Below are 26,125 nucleotides of genomic sequence, written 5' to 3' on the forward strand. Positions count from 1 at the left end.
TATTAACAAATGTGATTTTCTGGAGACTGAAAATGAAAAAACATTCAACGTTTGGAAGAGGTGCTATTTCTCAATGAATCAGTATTTTCCAAATGATTGATACAGGAGGTTAGAAAATCCTGCATGGCTGAAAGATCCAGTGGATTTTAATGTACCTGAGTACAAAAAGCTCAACGACAGGACCTCAGATTCCATACTGCCAATAATTCTTAACATATTGTCTGTCAATTCTGATTTGGTATTAAGTAAAAATACCAAATCATCTGAGAAAGCAATTATAATATTCCTCCCTTTTAAAAGACTGGATTTTCTTTATATAATTCAACCAAAATACTGTATTCTAACATATTAAATCCATAAGAGATATGAGACTCAAACTGTTGTCTACTGAAGTTAGATTAAAACCAATTAGATTAAAATGACACTCTTCTAATTTGGTTTTTGTTTTGAAAAGCTGTTTTCCATAAATATGCTCTTCAAATGAACAAGTACTGATTTGTTACTATTATAAATGAATTAATACTTTTTAAATGTCTCAGTTTTAATTTCTAATGGGGGCAAATACTTGTAGGTAAAACCCATGTAAACAAAAGGTATTTGGAGTTCCTAATCATTTTTAAAAGTGTAACAGAGCCTTGAGACCCAAAAGTTCAAGAACTGTTGGGTTTATAAGGTAGAAAGAAGTTAGTGGTAAGGAAACCAGTGAATCCAGGTGAGCAAGGAGGAGGACGTGAACCCTCTAAATCAGAGTCTGATGCCACAGGTTAAATTTGACAGGAAAAAAATGGGGCCTGGGGTGGGGGTGGGGTGTGAATCTGGGATGAAAGCTTTCTAGTTAAAGAGACCGTATGAAAGCCAAACAATAATATTTTGAATGCAGCTGATGAATTAAGAGTAACTACAGCAGGAATGAAAGGCAAAGATGGTTTTCTGAAGGGTGAATAAAGTTCTTTATGATCTATGTGCAAAGAGGTTTAGTGGGAAGGCACTTCCTCGGTGACCATATGGCTGAATAGGTCTCCTTCCACTTTTGAGAGACCAGGGGCAAATGACCAACAGGTAAACCGACATAAGTAACTCCTTAACACCAGTTCGTGTATGAGTAGCATGACTAGTGCCCGCTGATGTACATCTTTATCACCTAACAGTCAAAGATGCCATCGTAATCCTGAGATGTCACCGGGAAGACAAACTGTGCCCAGGGTTTCAGAAGCCAGCCGGATGCACAGATGGTTTAGAGATCTAGTAGAGCAGAGATTTCCAAATCAGAGCTACCACACTTAAGGCTTTCCCTCCAGCTACTGAAAACTGTCCCATTCCAAAAAGATGCACTTGTCAAAGGTTTCACGGAGAGGAAATGTTCTAACCTAATTATGAGGTGGTCTTCTGTGCTGGGGCAAGTGATGTGAGGAACCACGAGCCACAATTTTAGGGAATGGAAGTTAAAAACGTGGTAGAAGACTTCACACAATTTTCTCACTCTGCCAAAGCTGACCTGTCTCTCAGTTCAGCTACTCTCTTTGCTCATCAGAATATACAGGGTTGTTGTTTTTTGTTTTGTTTTGTTTTGTTTTTGTGGTGGGGGGGGGGTAGATATTCCTTTGGAAAGGTCACCTTGTTAAAATGTAAAATAGATGGATGGCATGCAGTGTGACCATTTGACATGTTTTAATTACTATTTGTTTATTAGAAAGAACTCCCTAAAGGAACATTTGTTTTGTGGAAACAGATGCTGATATTTAAAGTCCTGTCTCTTACATTCAAGATGGCCCGAAGCGCCCATACTTAGAGCAGCTGCTGAAATTTCCTGTAACTGTGCACGTCTAAAAGAGCCTTGCTTTTAAAAATCTTGGACAATTCCCACTTTTTACTTACTCATAGATTCGTACAATTATCTCCCTTCATTAGACTAAATTAGTTGGTTATGTGACAAAATCCTTTTCAGAGGAAGAAGAGTCAGCTAAGCTAAGCCTTTTTTTTCCTCTTCTCTTATTAAAATCTCATTTTATATCCCCACCTCCCCCACTCTATGCTGGGCTGATCAATTACAAGAAGTTACAGGAACAACTGCTACAAGCATCAGACAGCTGTGGCCCCGTTTCCAGCCTGTAGAGCTCGGCCAGTTGTATTTGCTGTCAGGAGACTGATGTTTCCCCAATCCCCACGTGAGGCTCTCCTTCACCTTCCCTTTCCTTTCTGCTACCCCCGACCCCCTCCTTCCTGCCGCAAGTTCCCACTGACTAGCCTTGAGGAAGAAGGATCCCAGCAACTTCTCACATCAGCTAATTTATTTTATTTTATTATTTAAAATTTTTTTTATTTTTTAATATAATTTATTGTCAAATTGGCTAACATACAGTGTGTCAGGTATGCTCTTGGTTTTTGGGAGTAGAGTCCTGTGATTCATCGCTTACATACAACACCCAGTGCTCATCCCAACAAGTGTCCTCCTCAATGCCCATCACCCATTTCCCCTCTCTGCTGCACCCTCCACATCTACCCTCGGGTTTGTTCTCTATATTTAAGAGTCTCTCCCTCTCTGTTTGCAACTATTTTTTCCCCTTCCCTTCCCCCATGGTCTTCTGTTAAGTTTCTCAAGATCCACATGAGTGAAAACATAAGGTATCTGTCTTTCTCTGACGGACTTATTTCACCCAGCATAATACCCTCCAGTTCCATCCATGTTGCTGCAAATGGCCGGATTTCATTCTTTCTCATTGCCAAGTACTATTTCATTGTGTATATAAAACCACATCTTCTTTATCCATTCATCAGTTGATGGACATTTAGGCTCTTTCCATAATTTGGCTATTGTTGAAAGTGCTGCTGTAAACGTCGGGGTACAAGTGCCCCTATGCATCAGCACGCCTGTATCCCTTGGGTAAATTCCTAGCAGTGCTATTGCTGGGTCATAGGGTGGGTCTATTCTTAATTTTTTTGAGGAAACTCCACACTGTTCTCCAGAGCAGCTGCACCAGTTTGCATTCCCACCAACAGTGCAGGAGGGTTCCTGTTTCTCCATGTCCTCGCCAGCATCTGTAGTTTCCTGATTTGTTCATTTTAGCTACTCTGACCTCACTCTGTGAGGTGGTATCTCAGTGTCACATCAGCCAATTTCGAGGCACCTTCATGTTTATCCACTAACCAATGGCAGCATTAGCTGACCCACAGAGGGAGTGTCGAGGCCTTCTGAAAACTAACAAGACTGATTCAGAGATCATATTCTTAAAAGGGCTTGCGTTATTTTGTTGTTTGTGTTTGTTTTGTGAAGCCGGAGAACCAGGCCAAGAAGCAGACATCTGGCAGCAGAGGTCTTCATCAGGAATACAAGAGAAGGGTAAAGAAAGCCTGGCATTACCAAGCACCAACGGGCTTGCCAACCCCCTCCTCCTCCAGGGACAGCTAATACGGCAGCAGCTCCAAGGAGGAGGCTAAAGCCAGAGTGAACGGGTAGGGAGACACCGTAATCACGACACTAAGCGGCAGAGGTCAATCACCTGTACTCACCACTGTCCAGCATTCTGAAAAGAACCTTCACTGGCTTCGCAGAAGCCTGTGAGGTGGGGGGTGGGGGCGGCCTATGCGAGCGACAGCTCTTCCCAAGGCCTACAGGTCACACCCTTTGACTTCAAAAGCAAACCTCAGAGCACTGTCCACGTTACATTCTATGCCAGTCTGGAAATACCTCTTCTCACAGCTGGCAACTACTCCTTTTAATGGGGAAGCCAGGATTTAAGCCCTTTTCCTGACTCAAGGAGGAAAGAACAGTCTCAGACACGGAGGAAAACAACCCACTGAGTTTGATGTGAAGCAGACACAGCACCAGGTCTCAGCACTAATGAGGGAGGAGGGCCAGAGCTCTATTTTCCTCCTTGAGATCATCCCATTAGGGAACCTAATGACTCCTAAGAAGGAACACAGTCTATTGTGCTGTGTGTGTGGTGGAGACAGGGACAGGAACTGTTCTGTGGCCAACAATCGAGACACATGCATCACTTTCTGGAACTGGGGTGAAAAGGCTGGCTCCCTACTTAAAGGCCAGCAACGCTGTCAACAGGGGAAAATCCCCGGGGGTGAAACATGACAGCAGGGGGCCACTTAACGCCACCAAAAGTGAACAGCAGAGGGGCCTCTGGTGTAGACAGGCCTACACAATAGATCACTCTTCTCTGGTGTGGACAGACCTACACAACAGACTACCCCTTCTTGGAGTTCCCAGAACCCAGGTGTCTGCTCCCGCTTCACTCCTTCATCTCTCCCAACGAGCTTCTTGTGGGATGGGGGTGGATCTTACTCATTTTGCCCATCACGCCCCCCACCCCCGTTTCCACGACAAGGTTCAGCACACAAACAGAAGTCTGCAAATTACAGCCTCAATTTAGTTTTGGAAATGCAGAACAGTAACTCTTGTAGGAAAGGACTACATTCTAATGGCATAATTCATGATGGAATCTTTGTTACAAATGTTTACAGCAAGGAACTGGTGTGCTTGTGTGTGTGCATGCGCGTGTGCACGCGCGTGTGCTCGCACATGCACTCTCCGTGCTTCCCTGCTGACAAGCCAGTCTGTGGCTTCCCATCGTCCCTGGCCTCACAGGCCTGGAATGAGAGGAAAATCTCCCGAGCCTCGTAGAATGAAGGCCCTGCTGCCCACGAAGCAGAGATCACACAGCACGTGGGCCTCAGCGCTCCCTGTCGCTCTCGCCTCCAGACTGGTCTAGGCCCTGCTCCAACCTCATGAGGATGTAAAGCTGAGGTGGGGCCACTGGCTCTTCGTCTGCCGTCTCTGCCACTAGCCCGGCACAGCAGGGAGAGGCCTGATGCCAACCCACTCTGTCCCCAGGCCCCCGGCATAAAAAAAACTTAGCTTGTAGATGATTCAATGGGGAAAATGAGGAGTACGATAGGATTTCTGGTGGCAAAATAATGGGGAAGAATGGCAAAGAAATAAACTGATGATGTCAGAAACAAAACAGAGCACAAGCACATGTTCCAGAAGTTATGATTTCCATAGAAACAAGAGAGCTGAAGGGCACTGGAAAGGGGATCCTTTCTCCAGGGACCGGGATGTATCCCTAGCAAAGGGTGTGGCAGGCATAAACTTCCTCCTTTTCCAAGTCACCCATCTCCTGTGGGATTGCCAGAAAACGTCATTAAACAAACTCAACTCCTAAATGACTCATGCGGGCTCATTTGGAACTGAAGGCCTCCCCCCCTCGGTAGGGGATGGTTTTCAGGGAAGCTAACCCAGGACAGGCATATAGAACGTATAAAGAGGCCACACTCTAGAAAGGAGAAGGCAGCAAGGATGCCACGCTCTGGAAAGAAGGCAGCAAGGAGGCAGGATGTTCAGACCTGTCTCGCTCACCCTACCTCATGACCCGCACGAGGCCCAGCCACACACACCCAACAACCGACAGGGGATGGCAGTCTGCTGAGGGGATGCTACGGGGCCCCTCAGTGCAGCAGGTGCACACAGCCTGTCAGTCACAGCACACGAATCACGTGTGCCCTGCGGTAATTTCTCCTGGTGTAAGGGCGGGGCAAACGAGACCCAGTGAGACAGAAGAGGGTCACTGATCAGTAAAGGCGTCGCTGTGCACGGGGTTTCCACAGCAGAGTGAGCATGGGCCTGGGAGTCAGCAGGAACACAGGAGAGGTGCGCATGGGGCCTGGGCTTTTGGTGTGACACGGAGGAACTGACTGCAGTGACACAAGCTGACGGTATCTGAGGCAGAGGTGGGCAAGGAGGAGAGGCTGGGCCATCACAAGACCGACTCCAGGGTTCTGGATCCTCGGGCCGAGCCCTGGCCCTAACCAGCAGACAACGGCAGGCCCGGGAGTGCTCTAGGCTCAAGTTCCCTCATCGCAAATTAAAGGGTACAGACTGCATGACAGAGATGATAATTCCTCCCTACACTAAGTATTCTATAATGAGAACAATTATTTCTGGAAGATTCTGGATTCCTGTAGTTAGAGAATCTGGACTGCAAAGAGAAGAGACCTTTAACTGGCTCCATTATAAATCTTACGATTTCCTGGCTCTGTATTTCTACAAACAAACCAAGGTGTGGGGGGGGGGGGGGGGGGACAACATCCCAACCCAAGTACATTTTCCTAGTGATTTATCTGTCTTCAAAAATATTCCAAATATGGGGCGCCTGGGTGGCGCAGTCGGTTAAGCGTCCGACTTCAGCCAGGTCACGATCTCGCGGTCCGTGAGTTCGAGCCCCGCGTCAGGCTCTGGGCTGATGGCTCGGAGCCTGGAGCCTGTTTCCGATTCTGTGTCTCCCTCTCTCTCTGCCCCTCCCCCGTTCATGCTCTGTCTCTCTCTGTCCCAAAAATAAATAATAAAAAGAAAAAAAAAAATATTCCAAATAATAGAATAATTCACAATTTTTTTTTTTTTTTTTTTTACTAATTATCTCCCCTTCCTTTTTTTTTTTTTTTTTTACTGTCTCCAGGAAGGGGTTAAGCAAAAGCTTCCCAGATGCTATGCAGCTCACAAGGTAGCTCATATTCGATGCGGTAAAAGAAACACATACGAATGTTATGGGTACACATCTCAAGTAAATGAAAGCTCAAAGTCCAATTCATACGTCCAAATACTTTCCATGGCATCCACATTGGGAAGCTATACATTTATTCCAATGATTCCTCCTGTTTGTTCAAATACTTTCAGAAACCATCTTCTGCAACTATCTTCAACAGAAATCCAAGAACCATACACACAAAAAAATTGGTTTTATGCCTCTGCCTCAGTTCAACCCCAAACTCCAACCCCAGAGGGAGCAGGCTTTCAAAACTCTTAAATATAGGTCACTCTTGATGACCCTGATGACCCAGTCAGGATAGAATGCCGGCTACAGGTAATGATCCACGTAATAAATATTCTCACTCACTCTGACTTCTGAGTGAGGCTTCAATTCAGGATATTCTGAATATGCTCATCTGAGCGCCATGGAAGGCATGGTCAACGCTTTCTCGGAAGACTACCTACATGACACTGGGGGAACACTTAAGACCATGTCACAATGACCCTCTAGATCCACAAGCAGTGACAGGGCTTTGGGGGGGGGGGGTGGCTCTCAGATGGGAAGCAAAATGCCTGGGTCACTGCATAAAATGAAAGAGGCAAGGAGGGAAAAAATACAGATTGACACTGGTTGAATGGAAATATTTACACAAAGGTACCACTCTTTTAAATTCCCATATGGTTCACATACTACCAAACACTTCTGTTCTTCATACTTGGTAAATGTTACTTTTCTCAGTTTCCTAATGGGACTTTTTTTAACCTGGAGTACTGCCAGGTCACAGTTACCTTGCAAATTGGGGCGTTTCTGGCAATTCTTGGGCAATTCTATGCTCTAAGGGCCAAGTACATAGCGAAAGCAAACAGAACTGGCTGTTTAAGGCTGGAAAGCACATCAAAGGCTCCCTCAATCTATCCCTATTCTTTCCAATGAATATTTACACCACATGTGTTACATCATGGTTATTACCAAGGAAACCCCACTATATGTCACACAAGCACTTCTCAAGAAGTCACTTCTCTGTGAACACCCAAAGCACATTAATGGTTCCTATGGCAGATCTCACATACTGTATTCACATATCGTGATTACGTCTGTGCAAGCCTGCTCTATTTAAAGAAATCAGAAGCAGAGACCGTATTTAACTTCCAAAAAATTCCCTAGATACTTGATTCAATACCTTGAAAGGGGAAGGCGTTCATTTAATGTTTGCTAAATGAATGAAATCAAAGCCATAGGCTATATCCCCAAATTGAGCCGTCAGAAATAGAAATCAGTACTTCTGAAACCTTTCTTGGATAAAGTAAACAAGTCCAAATACAGTGTGTCCCTTTACTCTTATGGTGGCCAGCCAGGGTAAGACCTCACCAGGCACCTTCTTAAAATACATAATCAAAACCTAATATGAGAAATCTGTGTCTTTCCCAGTCATGTAGATCCCTGAGGACGTTAGGCCTTTCTTCACAAATCAAATGACATTCGTTAGTTTTTCCACTAAGAAAGTTTCCTTTTTTGAGAGGCAAAAACAAGCAGCCAGGGGCGCCTGGGTGGCGCAGTCGGTTAAGCGTCCGACTTCAGCCAGGTCACGATCTCGCGGTCCGTGAGTTCGAGCCCCACGTCAGGCTCTGGGCTGATGGCTCGGAGCCTGGAGCCTGTTTCCGATTCTGTGTCTCCCTCTCTCTCTGCCCCTCCCCCGTTCATGCTCTGTCTCTCTCTGTCCCAAAAATAAATAAAAACGTTGAAAAAAAAAAAAAAAAAAAAAAACAAGCAGCCATAAAGCCATGTTTATGTCAGTAAACCGAACACAGAACTTAGGATCAAAAGCAATACAGTATTTTTCTAAGGCAACCTCATGGTGGCCCTTCCAAGTCTACTGGTACAAATCATGGGTACAGGGGCACCTAGGTGGCTCAGTCGGTTAAGCATCTGATTTTGGCTCAGGTCATGATCTTATAGTCCGTGGGTTTGAGCTCCGTGTTGGGCTTTGTGCTAACGGCTCAGAGCCTGTGTCTCCCTCTCTCTCTGCCCCTCCCCTGCCTGCACTCTGTCTCTCTTGAACATAAACAGACATTAAAAAAATTTTTTAAAGAAATAATAGGTACAGCCAAGTTTGTGTTTCTGACAGTATGTATGTATCTTCACTCTCACAATGAGCTTAAAAAAAATTTTTTTTAATGTTTATTATTTTTAAGAGAGACAGAGAGCAAGCAGGGGAGGGGCAGAGAGAGAGGGAGACACAGAATCCGAAGCAGGCTCCAGGCTCTGAGCTGTCAGCACAGAGCCCAATGTGGGGCCTGAACCCACAGACCATGAGATCATGATCTAAGCTGAAGTCAGCCACCCAACCAACTGAGCCACCACCCAGGCGCCCCTCACAATCAGCTTTTAAAAATGAAACCTGGAAAGCCACTTGAGGTAAACCCTGTAAAAACAGCACACAATTCTTTAGAAACTTCCCTTCCCCCAGGGTGCACACAGCAGCCTGGACAGAATCTATCATCTAGCTCACTGAAAGATATCTATCCACAAGCAATTCTATGTTTAACTCTAACACTTAGCAAACCAGTAAATGAGATGCAGAGTAGTGTCTCTTCCCCTGGAAGAGGGGTCTCTGGGTGCAGGCTGACCTGTTTTCATGTTAGCGTCTCTAAGGCCTACCACAGAGTTCAGTGAACGTGTGCTGAATCAAGTACTGAATAAATTAGGGCTCCCCCCCCCCCCACCCCGCCCCGCGTCACATGAACACCAGGTGGCATGATAATTTACCATCATGGCCTGACAGAATTAGTCATTTCTTCCAAGACCATTTTAACCAACACCTATCTAAAGTCATTCATCCACAGTGTTAAGAGTGGGTCTGATAATTCTTAGTATAAAATGGGATTAGAATTACATCTACTACATATAAAATGCCTATCACATGCTACACACTAAACTAACCCTAGTTAGTACAAATAATTCTTAAAGTGGGCATCATCATCCCAAATTTATAGATGAGGGATCTGAGCCTCTAAACAAGCAGATCAAAGCGGCAGATCAAGTTGCAGAACTGGGATTAAAACTTTGGTTTATCTGGCTCCATAAACTTTCCATTATGCTTGGCTACTATCCTTGACTGTCAAAATAATGAGATAAGAATGAACAAGAGTGGGATGAGGAGTGTAAGAAACCGGCCAACAGAGTGATAGGAATCAGATTTGGTTCTTTTGTCTCAACAGAAGATTAAAAGGCACACATACCTCCTTCAAAATATATGTATGATCTATGTTTAAGCAGTTCTGTGAGGGGAAAAAATTAGATTATTAATATAAGGCTCCAGAGCAAAACATCTTGAAAACCATTTAAGGAGAAAGTGAATAGTTAAGAATCTGGCTATCAAATAAAATGTGATTTCAAAAAAGTCCCTCATACGGTCCAACACACAGAGTTGTCTGCTCACTGTGTTGTACACCTGAAACTAAAGTAACATTGCATGTCAACTATATTTCAATTAACAAAAAAAAAGTCCCTGTGATTGTCCTTTTGGTCCAACACATTAGATTTACATCCCAACATCTGACCAACTGGTCAAGAATTAAGAGCTGGAAGAAACTTCAGAGAGTTCCTAACGATTACAACAAGGGAGAAAATAGGCCAGATAAATTAAAGAACTTGCTCAAGGTCCCTTCAAAACCTACAGTGGGATCATTACGTTACACCCTTACACATACCACCTACAGATATTTTTATACTGAGGTTATATTTTTTCAACTTCTGACTTTACAACCTGAACCTGTGGTTCTTCGAGGCACTTCTTTTTGGCAACTATCTACTCCAGAAGAGTATTTGCAGAATTTCCTGGAAACGCTCCATTTCAGAGGAGACACGGAGAAAGAAGATCTCCAAAAAATTTTATGAAAAAGCTGAGGAGCAAGTTTTCCTGTGGTTGGGGCCAGCTCTAGCGCCAGACCCAAAAGGGATAATTAGGGGGGCCTGGCTCTCTTAAATGCCAAATACATGCACAGAAGACTTATTGGCGTCTCGTAAAGAGGCCAGTTTGCCTTTCCCTAGGTGATATACCACAAAACTATATATGTAAGTATGATAGCAGAGACACCATTAAAAGGACCTTTCTTGAAATTGAAAACTTAAATAAGAGGGTACGGTGTGTACGCCGTCTTGAGCGTCAGTGTTATGGCTTGTCCAGTTAGTTAGAAACGGCCTGAGAGCTGCCATATTTTCCTACGGCGGCTGAGCACGAAGGCTGTGACCAGCCAGCCACATGAAGCAAAAGCTTTTAACCAGACTCCTGGACTAGAGATGGAAATGCAAGCTCGCCCCCTTGAGACAAGAGAAAGAAAACATTGTGTTCCATTAAAAATAGCAGAAATAGAGAATTCAAGAAGATTCTAACCAGAAACCATCCAACATTGCCCTTAACCACAATCCTGAACAAATATCAATATTGTCGTAAAAATAATTAAGAATGGAAATGCAGTTAATGTGATATTTCACTGTGCTGTTATTAAAAATGGGAGGATGGTTCTGATATAAACTGCTTTCTTGATTGGGGCCCGTGTGTTAAATGAAGAGTAGACTTTCCCAGTAACCTAATACCCAACATATGGGTTTTTATAGTTGCACTTGACCATATTTGTTCTGGAGTGTTTGGCTGCTAGGACCATGGGCATGCTGACAAGATATATTGGCCTGATGAATTAACTGTTCCAAATGGCTAATAAGCTTATGCAATGAGCGTTTGGAAAATGAATTATTACAGAGATACCTCAATGAACAGACACCCCAGGGAAAGAAGTTCCTTCCTAATGAACCTGGCCGCATACTGAAGGGCAGAGATTCCTACAAGATGTGCCGGTCTGTGGCACAGGGCCAGGGAGCAGTAGTCAGAATTCTATCCTGACCACCACAGAGCAGATTCTCAAAGAGAATGGTCCCAGAAGGCTTCCCATTCTGCACTTAGGTATTCAATGTTATCTCTATACCTAGTCATATCATTCTTTAGGAAATAAAAGGCAGGTCTTGGAAAATCTTAGTAATTTCTGCACCAACAGCCAACTCTTTGGACAAACACTATGTTAGTGATACTTAGCTGCAGCTAACAGACTGTAACAAGAACAGGAGATTTATTTTAAAGTGACTCAGCTTAGGTCCTAAAATGGCCAAAGGAATTTCTCCAACCATCACTGAAGACCCAGTAGTATAATGTGATGGTTTTAGAGGCTTGGCAAATGCGAGCACCAATGGGGGGGGGGGGGGTACTTGTTTAGAAGGCAAAAGTCCACCCAGGTGCACTGGACTCCTGAAAAGTATATAACCTCAGTTTGACTCTTTTGGAAACCACAGAATAGTAGAAACATTATTAACATAGAAGGTTCTAGTGACACTTACAAAGTTAACTAGTTGTGAAATAAGGCAAGTCACTTAACCGTCCTGAAACCATCTTCTCCTATAAAGCAAATATGTTGGACTTTGGATAATCTTTAAGGTCCATTCAAATTCTGAGGGTCTCAGAGCTACAACAAGCTCCACATCTCCCAACTCAAACTGATGTCTGACGCTCTTTCTGAAGCGTTTCAGAACACTAATCACAAAACAGAAATGGAGTCTTCGTTGTTTTAGGAGCCACCATATGCCAATGATTACTTAAATAAGAGCATACTGGAATCTGAAGTGGTGAAACTAATTAATAATAATAATGCCAAGCTGTACTTTCTGTGGGCCAGGCCCTGTTCTAAGTGCTTAACATTTATTAACTCAGTGAGTGGGGAATAAAGAAGGCAACAAAAGGTCACCTGAGAACCTTGAAACCAGTAATGTATATAAGAGGAGTTAACCTGGAGTACTGAATTGTGACTAGTATTAAAGCTTTGACAATATTTCATAACAAATCACAACCACAAAATGCCGATAAAGTGACTGGTGGGAACAGTACATGTAAGCAAATGACTTGGTCCCTAAGCTGTGAACGATTTTCAACCCAGTAAAGAAGTATCTCTTGGGACCATCTATCTTAGTGAGAAACCAGCAGCATCTGGCACATACCTGTGGTTCCTCCGAGAAGAGAAGCGTCCAACTTGATAGCGATGAATTCTTTTATAAATGGTGATTTTAAGCATTACTGACCTCGAAAGTAAGGGTTTGTTCACAGCACGATGGTCAAGCCGGTTTAGGAACGAAAAATTCTTTAAATATTCGGTAGTGTCACCGACAGAGGCCCCTATGTGCTGACAGTCATGTGCTTAGAGAAAGTTACAAAACAGGAAGATCCCTAGAAGAACTTAAAAATGGATTCTTTATGTACATTTACTAGAAAACTGCAGTAAATACACCACCGTTCTAAGCATTCAAGACAGTAGCCGAGCTTTGGATACATAAATTCTTTTACAACTGGAAGAGGATGATTCAGTGAAACGGTAATTCAGTGAGGCAACGACTGGCCCATTCCCAAGGCCAACACGCAGACTGGGCATGCGTCAGAAGGGATGGGATTAAATAATATTAAACTAATGCCACCCCACCCTGTTCAATCTCAAGTTCACTCTTTCGGGGTGAGAAGTAACCCTTTGCAGACCACAAACACAGCGTCCACAGGGTAAGGCCAGAAGATAGAGAGGTAAGGAAGCCAAGCTCTGGAGACACGAAGTCAAAAAGCTACTTCAGGAGAGACCGAGTACTGGAACTCCCTGCCTCCCAACATGCAGTCTGATAACAAGAGTTTCCACCACAAAAAAAAAAAAAAAAAAAGAAAAAAACAGCGTGGAAAATAAAACAAGTAGACTTGCTTTCTCCTTCTATTCATCCACTGGTGTACAAATACTCTTCAGGCCAAGGGCCCACTGCCTGTTTTTGTTTAGCCCACGAAAAATCTTAGGAGTCGGCTTTACATTTTTAAATGATCAACAAAAAATTCCTCAGAAAGAAGTATTTCATGACCCGGACATTATGGGATGTCTATATATCAAGTTTTATTGGAACACAGTCACACTCTTGTTTACATAACACTAAAACAGCAAAGTTGACTACCGTGACACTGCCTGACCCCCAGAGCCTTAAAATACGATCTTTTTTAAAAAAAAAACCAAAAACCCTTGTGGACTTCCCTCCTGACTCACTGAAAACCTACACAGTGAACGTAGTATATGAAGAGTTAAATGGCAGAAAAAAAGAGAAAAGGAGACACAGGCAAAACTGAAGTGTGTGTTCACACTCTGTCCTACCAAGTCACAGCAAACAGGGCCTGCGCTGCAGAGCAACAGGGAAGAGAGCCAAGCGGTCAGATGTCACCTCATTCCCACACTGCTCGGAACACACTTACTCGACCTGAAAACCTTCCAGACCTGAAGATCCGTTAACATACGCTTTCTCCAACTGTACACAGTGGAGGCAGATGGCACACGAGGCCGAGGTGTTCCCAAGCAACACACACATTACATGCTTCTGACCTACGGATGCCCCTTGGAAGCTGCTGGTCGTAGAGCCTGGGACAGTCAGCTGGGAGGCCACCCTGCTGTCGAGGTCCTGGGTTGGAAATCACACTCCTTGCTCTTATTCTGGCTGGGTCCGACCTTGGGCTGGGCATGAGACCTCTCTGAGGTCCTTAGTCTCTTATCTGGAAAATGAGACATGCTGACCAACCAGAGGAGTATGCTCTCTCTCAACTCTTAAAACCAGAGGATAAACGAGAAACGATAGAGGCGAGAAGGACGGGAGGCGAGAAGGACGGGAGGCGAGAAGGACGGGAGGCGAGAAGGACGGGAGGCGAGAAGGACGGGAGGCGAGAAGGACGGGAGGCGAGAAGGACGGGAGGCGAGAAGGACGGGAGGCGAGAAGGACGGGAGGCGAGAAGGACGGGAGGCGAGAAGGACGGGAGGCGAGAAGGACGGGAGGAGGAAGTTAAAAAAAAAAAAAAGGAACGTTTTGTTTCCTCCTTTCTAACAGACAAGATACAACGAGGACAGAGCCAGCCACACGGGAGGGCAGAGTGTGGGCGAGCGGCAAGCTGTCTTCCATGACGGTCGTCACTACTGTGTTAACACGGAAGACCGAGAGACGGGCATTTGAATTCAAGGATGTGAGTTTGTTCCTTCCCTGTTTTAGGGGCTTCTGGAAACAAAGACACACGTGTACCCATGCAGGGTGTGTTCTCTCTTCTTTCCCTAGGGGCAAGAGCAGCATCGGTCTGAATAATGCCTGCTCTACAAGCAGCCGCCCAGGCATTAGTCACGAATATTATCTGTAAAAGGGAGTGGGCTAGAACAGTCCGCACCTCCCTACCCCTGTACTCCAATAAAATGAAGCTTGTTTATCACGGCTCATACACTTGAAATAGTCTGGGAGGGTACAGTGTGCTGTTTACCTGCCGGGGTAACTCTAAGGAAAAACACCACTTAGACCTCTGTGAAGAGCAGAGACGGGGACTGTCACGTCTAGACAAAGATGATGGATTTTCTCAGGGGAAATATGATTTAGTCCAGTAACGTGGCTCAGGTCATGATCTCGGTCAGTGAGTTCAAGCCCCATGTCGGGATCTGTGCAGACACCTCACAGCCCGGGGCCTGCTTCAGATTCTGTGTCTCCCTCTCTCTCTGCCCCTCCACCACTCGTGCTCTTTCTCTCTCTCTCTCAAAAAATAAACAAACATTACAAAAAAATTAATTAACCAGTAGGGACTCTAAGGTTTAGAGCGCAGTTTCTCTCAACAAGTTTGTTCCCTCGTTTTAAGTTAATAGCTTTAAACAAAAACAGAAAGAAGCTCAAGACCCTGAAGAAAAACATTTCTGAACACTCACTGAATATTAAACATCGAATTACCAGTGATGCAGCAAATCCACTACTGGGCACATGAAAACATACATCCACACAAACTCGTACACAAATGTTCCCGGCAGTATCATCCACGACAGCCGAGAAGTGGAGACAAGCACAAGATGTGGAACATCCAGAGGATGGAGTGGGAGTTGGCAATGAGAAGAAACAAAATACTAATCGATGTTACAACACGGTTCAACCTTGAAACAGGAAGCTGAGTCAGAGAAGCCAGCTGTCAAAGAGCTCAGCGTTCCATGTTATTCCACGTACGTGAGGTTCTAGAATGGGCAGACGCACAGCAACAGGCGGGAGATGAGGGACCCCCGGAGGGTGGGGCGGGACGGGCTGGTGGTGCTGGGCCGCTACCGCGGACCGTGGTCACCGCTGCACGGCTCTGAAACATACTGAAAACGACGAAGCCGTGTACCTGTGCGGGTGGATTTTATGGTACGGGAATTATAACTCAATGAAGCTGCTATGAAAAAAACTACTGAACCGATTTATTTTTTTGGTCGCTAAAAATGACCTGCTACACATTTTAGACAGCTACTAGAGAACTGGAAGTTAAAATCTCATTTTTGCTCTCAGTTTTCTGTACCAAGAAAGAAGAATCAGGTTTAAGAAGGGTTACGAGAGCCCGTTCTGTGGGAATTCTCATTTTGTGACATGTTCAACGTGATGAGAAGCCGAAGTCCTGTGCTCAGGGAAAATCTTGTTCGTTACCATCGCCAAGGGACCCACGGAGAAGGGCCCACTCCCCACAGCTACGCGGTGCGGCGCCCACGGTCTACGAAAGCTGAACTGCAGCAACACACCCACATTTATACGTGATGGAACAAGAGAAAAGGGGGAAATACCGTTGTTTAAAAAAATACAAACGCTGTCCAAACAAACAAAAGGCTATAAATCAGACACAACAGACCAAGCTAAACACATTTTGTGCTTACACAGACTTAATGCCACTTACCGCCTGGGTCTTTAGGCCTGGTTTCATCTCTGCTGTGGTGGCCACATCTCCCACGGCCACCTCTGCAGAGGCCACGCCCGTCCTCCCATTACTCCGAAAATCCACTTCGTCGGCAGCTTTCAGGTCTGGCATTTCTGAAGAGAAGAAGGGGGTTACAAAGCGCATCTGAAAAATCAAATCCCGTTGTCTTACTGTTTACACAACTCGCTGCAGGCTTCACGTGTTTTGTTTGCTTTTGCGTTACACAGGGAAGTATTCAAGTGGAGCTGGTGTCATTTCGGACCCCGTGCTGAGCTAGTCCTTTATCACAGGGTTGTTCGGTTTTCCCCTGTCCTCTGTAGGGGTCTGCAGCTAAGGCGACATCCAGTTCGACGTCTACTCAACTTCCATTTTCACTATGGGCTTTTCCTCACAGATCTCGAGTATGTACTGACTGCATGTGGAAAAGGACATTCACAAGCTTCAAGGAAACAGATTAATAGCTACGGCCAGGTAGTCCATCTTGATCACCATCAAAGAGACCAGAGATGTTTATGTTTGCACAGCACAAAGAGGAAAGACCTGCTGGGAATGAGATAAAGCCCTTAAGAAGGGTATGACTTTCTTTAAAAACATACTTGCACACTCTCATCTATCCATCACTGCAAGGGACAAGACTGAAGTGTTCTGGTAAATCACATTTTGTTTTAATTTTATTTCTCCCTAAACCAAAACATAATCACAAACAAGGAATTCTCTCTCCCCGCCACCTTTTTTTTTTTTTTTAAGATTTTTATTTTTAAGTAATCTCTACACCCAACGTGGGGCTTGAACTCATGACACTGAGATCAAGAGTTGCATGCTCCACTAAACCAGCCAGAGTGCCCCAACGAATTCCTTTTTTTTTTTCCTTTTTAATTTAATTTTATTTATTTAAAAAAAAATTTTTTTTTTAACGTTTATTTATTTTTGAGACAGAGAGAGACAGAGCATGAACGGGGGAGGGGCAGAGAGAGAGAGGGAGACATAGAATCGGAAGCAGGCTCCAGGCTCTGAGCCATCAGCCCAGAGCCCGACGAGGGGCTCGAACTCACAGACCGCGCGATCGTGACCTGAGCTGAAGTCAGACGCCCAACCGACTGAGCCACCCAGGCGCCCCAAATTTTATTTTATTTTTGAGAGTGTGAGGGAGAGGGGGAGAGAGGGACAGAGAGAGAATCCCAAGCAGGCTCCATGCTCAGCACAGAGCCCGATGCGGGGCCCATGACCTGAGCTGAAACCAGGAGTCAGGCGCTCAACCACCCGAGCCTCCAGGAGCCCTGGAATTCCTTTTTTTAAAGAAAATGTTTTTATACGTTTTCTTTAGAATTATGCTCACCAGACCAAGCTGTCATGGTTTTTGTTACCTGACCACCACATGGTCAAGCAAATACAGGAAGGAAGTGATAAAATGAACGTCTGAGGCAAATTCATGCTTTGACATTGTTAAGTGAAGGGTAAAAATTCACCTTGACAATACAGATAAAAATAGAACTATCACCTCAATTTCATGTGGAAATTTTTCTGTGGCTGGTTTTCATCTAGTCATGCAACTGCTTCGGCGGAAAAAAAAAAATGTTCCCTACATCAAAGGGCAGAAGAGTTTCTTTCACCAAAGAATAAATTCTACTAAGATTTTATTCTAATACACATTATGACGTGCCCAAAGATCTACTTCAGATTTAGGAATGTGACATTCCTATTAATGAACATTTATAAATTCTTCTTCCTTTGCCCCCGTTTATAATTATACGATCTTACTAGCAATTTAAAAGTGGGCAAAAACAAGTTTCCTGGCCCAAAGAATCAAACTCTACCTTACATTTGAGAAAATGTAAATAAAGTGAAAAGAATTGGAGTAGGCAATCCCCTCAAGAAGGACTCCCTAATCAAAACATTTCTAAGTAAGTAGTCATTTTTTCTTCTGGTGGTTGATGACTTTTATTTATTTGGGGGGTATAATTTTTGACACAACCTTACTATCCTATACCCGTCTAGCAAAAATATGGACCTTGGCAAGCAGCGACCAATCACAACGGTGAACAGTGATTACTGAGACACAGGGGTGCTGGGAATTTCTACGGGCCTGGCCTGGCTCAGTCAAGTACAACTAACTTCCCAAACCACTGTGATCAATGCACTCGGGTGAGGGGCCACATCCCCTGTCTCTAACCAAAACTTTCGTGTTTTCTCATCTTAATTTCTATTTGGCTTTATCTGCAGCAGCATATAAAAACAGAGGCCAAAGCCATGTGGCTTGTTCCAAATCAACAGTTGAACCAAAGTCTCTTCACTCATAAAAGAGTATGTGTAAATCCAGGAATGTAAACTTCCCAGAAAATACCCTTTGGCTGAGATCACACTCAGGTGCTTTGTCTCCAGGGCAATGTGACCAGGGACTTTCCCTGATCCTGGCATTCCCCGCCCCCCCCCCCCCCCCCCCCGCCCGCCCGCCCCCAAAGAAAGCACTTACTTCTTCATGACCGGCTACTCTGCAATATAAGATCATGAGCCTTGAACACATATGACTCCTCCTGGGAGCAGAACAAGCAACTCGCCCACACATAACAACCAACTCTAAACGCAGACACACTGCTGAAACTTCAGCTCATTTTCCTTCCTGAAACCTCAAAATCTTAAAAATCATCTCTTAGCGTCTATACCACTGCTACGTACCACCGAAAATCAAAGTCTGAAATTTCCCCTGGTTTCTACCTCTTCTCTCTGGGTGTTACAGACACAAACTTCACATAATTTGCAGTTGCTTGGGTTAAATTCTGACTGCTGAGCCAGAAAAACAAATAATTCCAGCCCGTGTGGCCAAAGACATAGCGCCCAAATGAAGAGAACACAGCCCGGCATCAGCTTACAGCCACTCCCTATTCTTCTGAAATGTCAACCTGCCAGGGCCCCCAAAATAGACTTGTTGTTGTATCTTATTTTAAAAATTAGAGACCTTTTCATTTAAACTCTGAGCCAGCGGCCAACAAATTTCTATCACTGACAATCCAAAACATGAATAGAACTAAAAACCTCACCTCACCAAAAACACACTACTTCGGGTTTCTTAAAGCCTTCCACGGGGGGAGAAAAGATTATAAATGGTTAAAGACCCCTCATCGGGGAGAATGCCCACGGGGTTGAGGTTACTCTCTTTCCTAAGCAACCTCGTTGTGTCTGTTTCTCTACACACCCCACCCCCACCCTCTTAACACCTACCACACTTAACCCGATTTTCAAAAATTGGAAAAAACAGCAAAAACAAACCACAAAAACAAATCAGGCTCCTTCTTACCTCTGCAGCCTGGGGGCGAGCATGGAGGTGGGTCCTCGGTCCACACCTGGAAACAGGTGGTGGCATCAAAGTGCGAATCGAACTGACCTTTAACGGCTGCACCACGTTGGACTCTGGTTTCGGCTTCAGCCTCAACCCCCAAGAAGTTTTATTCACGTCATTTATTTCCACTGAGCAACAGCGGTTTCTGTCTGCTCTCTCTGGACATGGTTACCCACAGATGGGACAGGCTGCTGTGCGAGCAATCTGCTCGGAACAGCTGCTTCACCCAGATAAGCAGACACGACGTGTGCCCTGTGACGGCGGCTCAGCGCACTGGGGCGGACATCCTGCATCCCATGCCCTGCGCTGCGCGGGGGCCTGCACTCCCAGACTGCTGCCCGAGAGCAAGAGGCAATGGAGCTGGAAGTCGGCTCCGCGGGCAGGAAAGGGAGGGCGTTCTCTCCGCTCCCCTCCCCCACCCCTCCCCAATGACCTAATGCCACCATTTTGGACGTGGGGTCACGCGCACAGAACGACACTTAGAGCTGTTTCACGAAACCACCCTGACTCTATTTGCTCAGGACACGGACCAGGACGACAGGGGAAGAAAAGTGCTCCGGGCTTGTAAGCAAAACATGTTTTTGCAGCACTGCTTTTTCACAGTTCTAGAGAAAAGGACTAAGCCACATGGATAAAAACATCTGCTAAATTCCTTTATCGTTGCAAAGCACCTGCACGCTAGACAATTTTCTCGGTGAACAAAACTCCCACTGCCCTGGTGTGACAGGCTTAATCAAACAAGCCAGGAGTCTGCAATAAAGGAAGCAAAATCTGTCCAACCCCGTGCTGACGTGCCTGTCCTGACGGCGGGCAGGGGCGGGAGGGGGCGGGAGGGGGTGGGGGGGGCGGAGGGGGCGGTTGCTGTGAACCTGGCAATGTACCCAATGAATGAAAGACGCTTCTAAAACCACAGAGACGCCCACTTTCTGCCAGCACGTCTCAGAGACTCTTCAGGGAATCTGTTCCACAAGCTGGGACTTTTGTATTCTGCTCTGCTTACCTGTTGCCGGCTCAGGTCCGTCAGCAGGCAGATTCATCTTCTCCAGCTCCCCGCTTTCAGCCGAACACCCTGCGAGGTTGCCAGGGGCTTCTTCACGAACACCGCCCGTTTGTGGGGTCTGCCCAGGCACAAAAGCGATCACGTTCCCTGCAGAAGCACTCACTGGCCGCTCGGTCACCGGGCCCGACTCTGGAGGACTGGACAGTGACATGTGACTGGTCCCCCGCCCAGTGAGGAGTGCTCCCGAGGCCTTGACTTGATCTAGGACGGCCTCCACAATGCGACTCGCGGCCTCCTCGATGGAGTCGGCGCTGTCGGGCAGATGCACAGCACAGGGCAGAGGGGGAGCGCTCCTTTCCCCGCCTGGGGCCTGGTCACCAGTGCGTGGGAGCCCGGCCTCCAGGGGGACCTCTGTGGCAACAGGCTGCCGTAGGATGTGATGTGCCTGGGTGTCCACCGGTGCCTCCCCGGAGCTGCCCAAGCTGCTGCCGTGGTCCGCTTCCTTCCAACCGAGAGGGAGCAACTCTGGAGTCGCAGCGCCCTGTGGGTCAGTCACTCCTCTGTCTGGTAAAGCTCCTGGCGACCCCAGGATCATATTCTCCTCCTGGCTCAACGAGGCTTTTGGAAGCGAGAGGTCTCGTGTGTTGTGTGATGCGGCCTGTCTCCTGGCCCCAACGGTGCCCGGTAAAGCGTTAGCCACGGCGACATCCAACACCGCCTTTCCGTTCACCTCACAAGCAGGGTTTATTCCCTGGGAGTTAAGGTTTTGCACTCCAGCATCCAGAGCAAAAGCTCGACTGCAAGGCTGCACCTCAGCCCCATCTGGTAAGAGCCCTGGCGAGGGAGCCGAGCTGCCCTGCTCTGCACCCAGGGCTTCCTGGCGTGGGGCTGCAGCCAGCCCGGCTCCCGGCGGCACCAGGCTCTGTGCAGCCCCACCTTCAGTCGGTGGCGAGACTGGTGGGGCCACTTCCTTGTTTTGCTGAGTTTCTGCATCAAGGCAGGCCGAGGGCGTGTCCAGCGTGTTGCCGTGTTCCAGGGCTCTGTCCTCGGCACAGCCAGCGGAGCCGGGCTCTCCACGGAGTCCCTGCGCCTCCTGTCCGGGAGGTGGTGTTCTCCGCTCTTCCTGAAACGTTCCCAAGGAAAGCGTGTCTTCCTTAACAGGGGAACAAGTCACTGCTTTATCCCTGCCACCCTGTCCCTGAGCTTCAGAGCTTTCTGGAAGCACCAGATTTTTCCCTTCTTCAGTCAAAATGGAACTGGAGGCCACGGTGGCCTTCCCCGCAGGCAGCAGAGAAGAGTCCGCGCCGCCCTCGAGATTCGGAACTTCGGGGGCTGCTGCGAGGCAGGGTCCCCCTTGTTCGTCGCCAAGTGCCGTGGGACTGGTATTGCCCATGCTGGGCTGAAGCTGGAGAGCGGCGGAGGGCACGGGCAGGCCTGCGGCGCCGTCTTCTAGGGGCTCGTTCGCATCTCCGCCCGGGCCATCTCTACCGTCTGGAGCCGTGTGCAGGCCAGGAGCTGCTGTTCCCTTTTCTTTCTGGGAGGGGACAAGAGAAAGCGCGTCATCTTTGGTTACTGATTCACTGCCTGAACCGCCTGCCAGAGAAAAAGCCCTGTCTGATGTCACTGCCTGGTCCGGCACCAGCTCCTTCTCGGCTCCGAGGGCAGCAGCGTGCGGACGCACCCCGAGCGTATCTGTTGAGTTGGTTTCTAATTTCAAACCTTCTCCTTGGCCCTTCGTATCCGAAACTTCAAGACGACAAAATGCCACATGTTCCTGGGTATCTCGCACGGGGCCGGGGGCGGCCGGGCTAGCCCGTGGACCTTCACGGCAGGCGGCAGGGGGTGGATGCTGCATGGGGGGCAGTCCTGGGGGGCTGCTTTCAGGCCGGGTAACTATGTCATCACAGCGTTCTGCGGTCAACACACCACCAGAAGTCACCATGTCCTGCTGCCGCGTGGAGACCGCACACGGCTTGCCACCTCCAGCGGGGGGACAGAGGGGTGATTCGCTGTTTGGGCTTTGGATGGGCGGTGAATCCGTTTCTGCCTCCTGGTCTGCCGTGTCTTTTTGGGGCCCAAGCAAAGTTAGGCCAGAGGGCGATGCTGGCACACTTGTGCCTGCCAAGGGAGCACAGGGCTCAAACCCATTGGCAGGCGTGTCTTCCGCTGCAGCTGCAAGTACCGGGGGGCTCGGATTTGGTGGAACCCCAGCGCCCCCCTCACAACCTGGCCAAGTTTCAGTCTCTGCAGTTTTGACGGTGGAGGCTTCTCCGTTACTGCCTGCAGGTGAACACTCGACAGGTCTGGAAGCCTCCAGGGAAGCAGTGGCAGGGACGCCGTGAGGAGCGCCGGCTTCACCTGCAGGCTTCCTCGGGCCTCTTCCATCACAGGCTCCAGCCGTGCTGACACCAGAGCTGGCAACCTCTTCGTCCGTGCTCCCCCCAGCTTCGAGCACGTTCTTCTGGGTGGGGGTGTCTGTGTTCCCGAGATCACATTTTGGGTCCCCAGCAGTCGCTGGGACGCCGACTGCAAGCTCCCCTCCAGACAGATGCCGAATGGCAGCGGTGGCCCGCTGCATGGCCACGTCTCCCTGCGGGACGTGGTCTCCAGCGCCTGGAGACTCCTGGTCCGCGGCCAGTGCGGCAGATTCTGTTCCAGTTTCTCCGTTTCTGAGTCCACAGCAGGGGACGCCCCCTGCGCCGTTTCCTCCACAATCAGGCACACTCTGCAGGCAGTGGCTGGGCCCAGATGCGGCTCCACAGTCCGCAGCACGTGCTGCCTCCACCTCTTCCCCTTTTCTCTCCACGCCTGCAGTTCTCCTCCCGCAGGAACAGTCTGTGTGCTCCTCCTTAGCCACACCTGACAAATCGCAGGAACTTGCAATCCCCCCGGCAGTGCTCCCTGGGCAGCACGGAGAGCTTGCGGTGTCTTCGGGAAGAGGGCGCTGCTGGCCGTCCCTGGGGGCTGATGCACAGCAGAGACACTGGCTGTCTGTATCCTGGGCAGCGGGCACACCTGAAGGATCCTGTGCTGTCACCATTAAGGGCATGGGATTGTCCATCTGCTTAAGGTTTGTTTTCTAGGAGGAAATGAAAGACACTTTTAAGAACGGTCCCTGGGAAGAGGGCACTGACACCTATACGCAAAACTCCTGCCGGAGACCGCTCATTGCCTTTCCAGCCCTATGATCACATGGTAAGCTGATCTAAATAGATACAAACACATTTTCTCTTGTAGCTGCATATCCACTGGAAAGATAAAAATGGCCAAGAACATACAAGATGACTATTTCCTAAGTTTTATGAACTCATTCTGGAAAGGTTGATGGGAGAGGGGCACCTGGGTGGCTCAGTGCAAAAAGTGTCTGACTCTTGATTTCGACTCAGGTCACGATCTCACGGTTTTTGAGATCAGGCTCCACGACCACGTTCAGTGTGGAGCCCAAAAATTCCGTCTCCACCTCTCTCTGCCCCTCGCCACTCTCAAAATAAAAAAAAAATTTTAAGTAAATAGGGGATATTCTTTTACTTTAAAAAAAAAAAAAAAGCAGTTCCTCTGTTATCTAGTACCAAACATTAAACAAGAACATATCAAACTAATAATACCCAATTCTTTAAAAAACTTTTTTCCATGTTTATTTTTGACAGCGTGCACGCATGCTCATGCGCAGGGTGAGGGGTAAAGAGAAGGGGACTGAGGATCTGAAGCAGGCTCTGTGCAGACAGCCCAATGCGGGGCTCAAACTCATGAACCATGAGATCGTGACCTGAGCTGAAGTCGAATGTTCAACTGACTGAACCACCCAGGTTCCCCATAATACCAAATTCTTGATTATTCTTAGAAAGTACTGTGGCTTGATGATATTGTAGGTCATCTCAAAATTACATTTTGCAACTTTGCAGTATTTTAAAAAACACAAACAGATATAACCAACTATACGGGAATGGTTAAAAAAAAAAAAATCACAGTCGTTCAACCTGATGGCAGATGCCAAGCTGTTACATAAATGTGAACTATGAAGGCCACAGTGAAATCTGAAATACAGATTTACAATACAATGTTGGAAAAAATAAAGGCTAGAGTTAATTTAAGGTTATAAGCATGCAAAATTCAAATGTACTTTTAAACAAGGCTTAGGAAAAATGGAGAAAAACACAGCTCATCTTTGGGGTTGGTTTGCCTTTTATACCAAAGTTTCAGGAATTCTTACAATACTAGTATTTGTTCAACACATAGAAACTATTTGTAAGACATCTGGCTTCGCTCTTCCCCACTGTCTGACCTACTGCAATGGTCTCACACAGATCTACTGTGCCCTCTCTAGTTCATTTACTCTCTCAGTAAGCACTTAACAGTTCTCCTACATCACACTAGTCCTGTCTACTAACCGGGCCTATTGTAGAAATTTCCACGTGCAAGTGTAATATGTGGTATGCTCACTAAAGTCTTTTTAGTAAGAGAGTACCGCCCCCCCCCCCCCGCCCCCAGCAAAAAGTGGATTTTCAGTAAAAGCTTTTGCGCTATGCTGCTTAGAGTGTTCAAATTAATTTGCTTCCACTGTTGCTGAGAATGTAACCGTCCCCTAAAAATTATGAAAGCAAGTCATTACATTTAATAAAGGGTGAACGTTCCAGAAACAAGTGGTGTTTCGCAAACAACTTTAAAAGCTCCTAACAGCATGTATCCTCTCCGAGTTTTCATTTCTCATAGTTTCCTGTCAGGCATTCCCATACGAGACAGTAACTTTGGCACCTGCAAGCTGAGATTTTCAAGTGGACCGTCATTCACCCAGTAACAAGAGCTCTAAAGGAAAATCGGACTCAGCAGTCCGTTCAGAGCAAAACAAAATGATGCCTGTTCTGGGCGTGCACGATTCAGAAAGGGAAAGGCAGGCCCATCACACAGCCCTGCTGTGGGGTGTCTTGGCCTGCTGACCTCAAAAATAATGCCTGCTCCCAAAGAGGCCTCTGGTACTGAGTTGACCCTAGACGACCTTAAATGAAATTACTGTCAAGCTTTCTCCAAATCAAATCAGCTCTGAAATACACTGGGTGGAAAAATTATGTAAACTTAGCCTTCAGATGTTATGGCCAAGAGACATGTACCCATATGACGTTTATATTATGCATAATAAATGCTACCAGGGAGTCTGTAATGTTTTTACGTCTGGCAACAACTTTATCTTGAAGGCTTGAGTGGATTATAAAATCTTTATTTTTTTAGTGATCTTTTTACCATCCAACTATCAATTTAAATATAGTAACATTATCATCGCTCACTGGACCAGTTGTGAGGCTTTATTTCTGAGTATAGCAACCATCTCAGGAACTGTTTTGCTCAGTTTTATAAAGCTAAACTGACAAATTTATAAACAGACGAATTTCCCTTGATGCCAGGAAAACGGAGTTCTAGTTGTTGCGTATGTTTCTGCATCTGCAGTGTGTACGTGTATCTTTCAT

The 26,125-nt window shown here is 46.7% G+C and overlaps 1 protein-coding gene and 1 long non-coding RNA gene across 2 annotated transcripts in view; one reads left to right on the top strand and one right to left on the bottom strand.

Annotated features, from left to right (window-relative positions):
• Nucleotides 1–26,125, bottom strand: part of AKAP13 (A-kinase anchoring protein 13) — a 336,564-nt gene that overhangs the window by 136,592 nt on the left and 173,847 nt on the right. Inside the window, 2 exon segments of the mRNA XM_019460188.2 lie at nucleotides 16,312–16,445; nucleotides 20,667–23,745. Coding sequence (XP_019315733.2) covers nucleotides 16,312–16,445; nucleotides 20,667–23,745 — 3,213 coding nt within the window.
• LOC128772906 (uncharacterized) lies at nucleotides 13,657–14,835 on the top strand. The gene is made up of 3 exons (XR_008416974.1): nucleotides 13,657–14,051; nucleotides 14,475–14,607; nucleotides 14,697–14,835. It is a non-coding gene; the product is annotated as an uncharacterized LOC128772906 (long non-coding RNA).

Source organism: Panthera pardus, unplaced genomic scaffold (genome assembly GCF_024362965.1).
Source record: "Panthera pardus isolate Hobbes unplaced genomic scaffold, ASM2436296v1 HiC_scaffold_24, whole genome shotgun sequence".
Classification (NCBI taxonomy): Eukaryota; Metazoa; Chordata; class Mammalia; order Carnivora; family Felidae; genus Panthera; species Panthera pardus.